This window comes from Amblyomma americanum, chromosome 2 (genome assembly GCF_052857255.1).
Source record: "Amblyomma americanum isolate KBUSLIRL-KWMA chromosome 2, ASM5285725v1, whole genome shotgun sequence".
NCBI lineage: Eukaryota > Metazoa > Arthropoda > Arachnida > Ixodida > Ixodidae > Amblyomma > Amblyomma americanum.
In genome coordinates, this window is record NC_135498.1 from 31,378,255 (window position 1) to 31,383,689 (window position 5,435).

General features: G+C 55.4%; 1 protein-coding gene across 1 annotated transcript; it reads right to left on the reverse strand.

The window, feature by feature from the left end:
- Positions 1-833: 833 nt before the first annotated feature.
- On the reverse strand, positions 834-5,183 carry LOC144119604 (uncharacterized). The gene has a single exon (XM_077652179.1). It carries the CDS (start codon positions 5,181-5,183, stop codon positions 834-836), a length of 4,350 nt encoding a protein of 1,449 aa, XP_077508305.1.
- Positions 5,184-5,435: the final 252 nt, after the last annotated feature.

Genomic DNA, 5,435 nt, shown 5'->3' on the forward strand with positions numbered 1-5,435 from the left:
GTATACAAAGCACTTTTTAAGGACAGAATTAAGGATAGAGTTCGTAAAGGCGGGAGTGGCGGGGCTTAGCTGTTCGGGTGGTTGAGGTCCGGTCCGAGATGGCGTCGGGCTGTCGCTGCCGGGTCCCCGGAGTCGCTACTCGCTGGCCAGACACTTCGCGACGAGCCGACCACCTCTCGGCTGACACTTCACACACACGCGCGGTTAGCCAGCACACCGCCACATCCAAAATCTCCACCCCGACTACCCTCCGCCGCATTCTACAGTCCCCCCCGCAGCGTCCCCATCTCCCTCTCTCACAGTCCCCGGACAGCCCGGGGCCCGGGACCGACGAATCAGAGGCTGCGACGAACGTAAACTATCGCGCCGAAACGTCCCGCGCCGAGCCCCTGGCTGGCCTCGCCGGAGCCCCAGACGGAATTCCGCGTACAAGAGGTCATCGGCCAAACAACTGCTTTCTCCCGGTCGGAGACCAGACAGAAGAGGGGGGGGGGGGGGTGCAGGCGCGGATGTTTAGGATGGAGCCCCGTCGCCGGGCTTAACCGCCGCGGGGCAAAATCGCAACCAGCGCGAATTCTGTTTCACCACCCCCGCGTCAAGAATGTTATCCCTGATAACATTACCATATCAAAAACAGAAGTCGCGCGCGCTTCGCTGTGTGCGGCATGCATATTGTACTGAATACATAGCACAGACACATCCAGATAATACTGCGAAATACAGGCAAAACCCACTGACATATTACTGCGGAATACAGGCGTGCACAAGCATTTAATAGACACACGCTGAAGAACGAACTCGTTACACAAATTCAAGCGAAAAATTCTTGATCTCTAGAGATCATCAACTCGTCGGGCGACGGGCTCCCAAACCCGGCTGAGGTAATCAGCCCCGACATTGTCTTTCCCACGTATGTTTTCGACCGTGAAATCATACTCCTGGAGTAGGAGGGCCCAACGGAGCAGTCGCGAGTTCATAAACTGCGCCTCGCGGATGTATTTGAGTGGTTGGTGATCGGTCTGTAGGGTGAACTTTCGCCCATACAAAAAAAAATTAAATCGTTTGATGGCCCAAACGATTGCGAGGCCTTCCTTCTCGACTGCTGAGTAGGCTCGCTCTCTTTGTAGTAGCTTCCTACTTGCGTAGGCGACGGGGTGCAGCACCCCCTCTTTTCCCTGGAGGAGCACCGCCCCAAGACCCTGGTCGGAGGCGTCTGTGCGAAGGACGAAATCTTTTTTGAAATCAGCCACCTGTAGGATGGGTGGCTCAGAGAGCAGCCGCTTCAGTTCTGTGAAGGCGTGTTGCTCCCGGTCCCCCCACTTAACGGTGTTGGGCATCAGCTTCTTAGTCAGGTCCGTCAGGGGAGCCGCAACACTGGAGTAGTTTGGTATGAACTCCCGGTAGTAACCCGACAGTCCCAAGAATGCCCGAACTTGGCGCTTGGTCTTCGGTCTCGGAGAATCGCGGATCTTGCCCAAAATGGCCTTCATTGGGCCTAGGCTGCCCCTTCCAATGGTGTGCCCGAGGAAAGAGAGTTCCTCAAAACCCAAGTGACACTTCTTTGGATGGATCGTCAGTCCGGCTGCCCGTATCCGTGCGAGAGCGAGGCTGAGTGCTGTCATGTGGTCCTGCCAGCTTTCTGTCGCTACCAAAACATTGTCATAATAGTGGTAGACGTTGTCAATTCCTTCGAGCACTCTCCTCATTAGCTTTGCGAATACTGCCGGTGCCGTTTTTATGCCGAATGGCATGTTTTTGAACTGGTAATGTCCGCTGGGAGTTGAAAAGGCGGTCTTTTCTTTTGACTCTTCCTCCAGAGGCACTTGCCAATATCCCTTTGCAAGATCCATTTTAGAGAAGTACCTTCTTGCCCCAACTTCGGCGATTAGGCAGTCCGCGCGAGGAATAGGTTCCGCATCTGTTACCAGCACATCATTGAGTTTCCGGAAATCCACGCAAAACCGGTAGCAACCGTCCGGTTTCTTAACCAAAACGACCGGGGCGTTGTGCGGGGAGCGTGACTTCTCGATCACTCCCATCTGAAGCATGCTGGACACCTCTTTCTCGACTGCTTGCTGGACTGCCTGAGGTAGTGGATATTGCTTCACATAGATGGGCTTATTCGTCGTCGTAGGTAAAGAGCACTCAGCCCATGTCGTGAAGCCTGGTTGTTCCGTGAAAACGTCCTGATAGGTTAACGCCAGTCCCCGCAGTTCCTTCACCTGTTGCGGTGTCAGTTGGCCCGCTATGGCGATGTCTTGGGGGCCCACCTGCTCATCCAGTGGCCATATCAGCTCGGTGCACGCCTCGTCCGCTGCTACTGTAGCAACAGTCTGCACCGGGAGTTCTGGTCGCGTCTCGCGGGCATTATATTTCTTTAACATGTTGATATGAAACATTCTCGTAGTGCCCTCGACGTCAACAACGTAATCCACTTCGCCTTTTCTTCCCACGACTGGATAGGGTCCCTTCCATCTCATGGTGAGTTTGTTATGCTCAGTGGGCAATAAAAGAAGCACTTGGTCCCCCTCTTGCAGCTGTCGTGGCCGGGCTCGATTGTCATAGTATGCCTTGTACCGCTCTCCTGCTTGGGTCAGTGCTTCGTGAGCAATTTGGCACGTCGTCTCCAATCTTTCTTTAAGGTCAATGACATACTCGTAAGCTGTCTTCACCTCTTCCTCAATCCTACTGCCCGTCCACAGTTCTCGTAAGATGGCAAGCGGTCCCCGCACATTGCGTCCGTAAAGGAGCTCAAATGGTGAGAAACCCGTGCTCGCCTGGGCTACCTCCCGGTAAGCGAAAAGAAGAGGTTCGATGAATCTATCCCAGTCCTTGGGCTGTTCAGCGCACATTCGACGCAACATCTTCTTCAAGGTGCCATTCATTTTCTCCACCAGACCATTCGCCATGGGGTGGTAGGGAGTCGTCGTTTTCAGCCGCAGAGATAAAAGGCGCCCCACCTCAGCCATAAGTTCGGAAGTAAAGTTTGATCCTCGATCACTGAGCATCTCTTCCGGTACTCCTACCCGTGCAAATATATGCAGAAGTGCCTCGGCGACCCTCTCTGTCTCGATACTTGGCAGGGCTACTGCCTCTGGAAATCGGGTGGCGTAATCTATCAACGTCAGAATATAGCGGTTGCCTCGGCGTGTGGTAGGCTTGAGGGGTCCCACTATATCCACAGCGACTTTGCTGAAGGGGGTGTCAACGAGAGGCACCCGCTCCAAGGGAACCTTCCGCACTGCGCCTCGCGCCACGGTTTTCTGGCATATGTCGCACGATGCGACAAACCTGCTCACATCTCCCTGTAAGCCCGGCCAAAAGAAGTCCGCGAGAATGCGGTCTGTTGTCTTTTTTCTGCCGAGATGCCCTGCCATCAGCCCCCCATGTGCCAACTGGAGAACCTTCTCGCGATGCTTCTGGGGCACCACGAGCTGTGTCGTCTTCGCTCCGGTGCCGGGAACGTACTCTCGGTACAGCAGGCCATCCCGGAGACCGAATGTGAACGAACTGCCTCCCTTGCACCTCGTCCTCTTTCTCTGCTTGTCTGCCTCGAAGCAAACTAGGAGGCTACTGTCCTCCCGTTGGTCTTGCCTCATCTGGTCAGGGCTGACATCAGGGAGAGTAGCAGGCGCCCGTAGCTTACGGAATCCCTCTTGGGATTGTCGGGCCGCTTGCTGGCGGGTCGTGACCGCCGCCGTGGGCATGGTAACCTGGTCGGGGCACTTGTCGCATGAATCATGGTGCTCCTTTGGAGGAGCTTCTGTCTCTTCCGAAGTCTGCGGTTTCCACTCAGTATCTGGTGCTCCTGGACGTCGTACCCCTTCAATGTTTCCGAGGACAAGGTCGAAGAGGGGCTCCTCCATGCACCCCGCTGTAACTTCCCCTCGGTAGTATGGGGTGTCGATATGAATGCGGGCCTCAGGCAAGAACTTAGCAGAGCGGTCTACCAAGTACACGATCCGGTAGTCCCCGGTCATTTCTTCGTCCTTCACGAAGCTGCGGTTGACGATCACCATGTTACAACCTGTATCCCTGAGCACTCGACCCTTCCTTCCACTGATCAAGCCCTCTACGACCGGCAAGTCAGGCGCCCCTGACAACGCAGTCATGCTGACGACCGGGACACGTTGTCCACCCTTCAATTCTAAATAGCCATCCTCAATACATGTAGACACGTTCCCGGAGGTAGATGGTGTCCGATTCTTTTGCACTGGAGGGCCACGGTTCGCCCTGCACTGTGCCGCAATGTGCCCTGGTCGCGAGCAGATGTAGCACCGTGAACGCGTCCCCGGGCCACGCGGCTGTTCGGTCATCTCGCCAGCGACCAGGCTATCCGTCTTGGAGCCTCTTCGGCCAAAGTTGATGGTCCCTCGTGCCATCACATATTCATCTGCTCGTTGAACCAATTCCTTCAGGTCCGTGCTCCGCTTTTCTCTTATAAACGTCACCATTGCAGGCGCACAGTTTTCCAACAATTGCTCGGCTAAAATTAGCCCTTTCACCCCCTCGTATGTCTTGTCTGTTTTCGACAGTTCTATCCATCTTCCCCAGTAGTTCCCCAGTCGAGACACGAACTGCGAGGGAGTCTCGTGGTCGTTGGGCGTTTCGTTCCGAAACTTCTGGCGGAATCCCTCTTCTGTCAACCGAAATCTGAGGAGCAGCGCAAGCTTCACTTTATCGTAGTCATTCGAGTCAGGAGCCGGCATTCGGCCAAACACATTCAATGCTTCTCCTGTGAGGCAAGTGCTAAGCGCAGTGGCCCACTGCTCCCGTGGCCACTGTTGGGCTGCCGCCACCCGCTCAAACCGCGTCAGATACGCGTCCAGGTCATCACCCTTTTCGTTAAATGGGGCCATCAGCTTGTGTGGACGAACTCCAAGCGCTCGGGTTGGCATCGTCGACGAGCTCGGTTCGCTGACCGAACTGCCACTAATGTTGGAATTCGCCCTTAACTGAAGGAGTGCCATCTCCTTATCAATTTCCTGGAGTTTTCGATCAGAGCGCTCCTTCTCCCGCGCATCTCGCTCTTTCTCCCGCGCATCACGCTCTTTCTCTCGCTCGTCTTCCAGCCTGCGGCGCTCGCGTTCCGCCGCTCTCTCTTCCCTCAGGAACTCGCGCAGCTCTGCTCCCTCCAGACCCAACTCCTTACCTAGTGCGACTAAGCGTTCTGTTTCCGCCATCGTGTTCACACCAGCAGTCAAAAAAAAAACGTATACGTCTGTATCGCTGTCTCGCGGTCAGCGCCAGTCAGGGTTAGCACAGGGTCCTGTCGCGGACGCCAGTTTGTCACGGAGTGGGAGCACGCATACAATGGGCTCCACACTCTCTGATACCAATTCCAGGGGAGGAGAGACGAACACCTCCACTCAGGTGCCAGACCTTAAGCAGGACCGAGTGGCTAACCAGCGATAGGTCCACGCCTGACCAGCGGC

Bases quoted from the DNA above. Each gene is read 5' to 3' on its own strand.
- LOC144119604 (XM_077652179.1), bottom strand. From the start codon at position 5,183: ATGGCGGAAACAGAACGCTTAGTCGCACTAGGTAAGGAGTTGGGTCTG.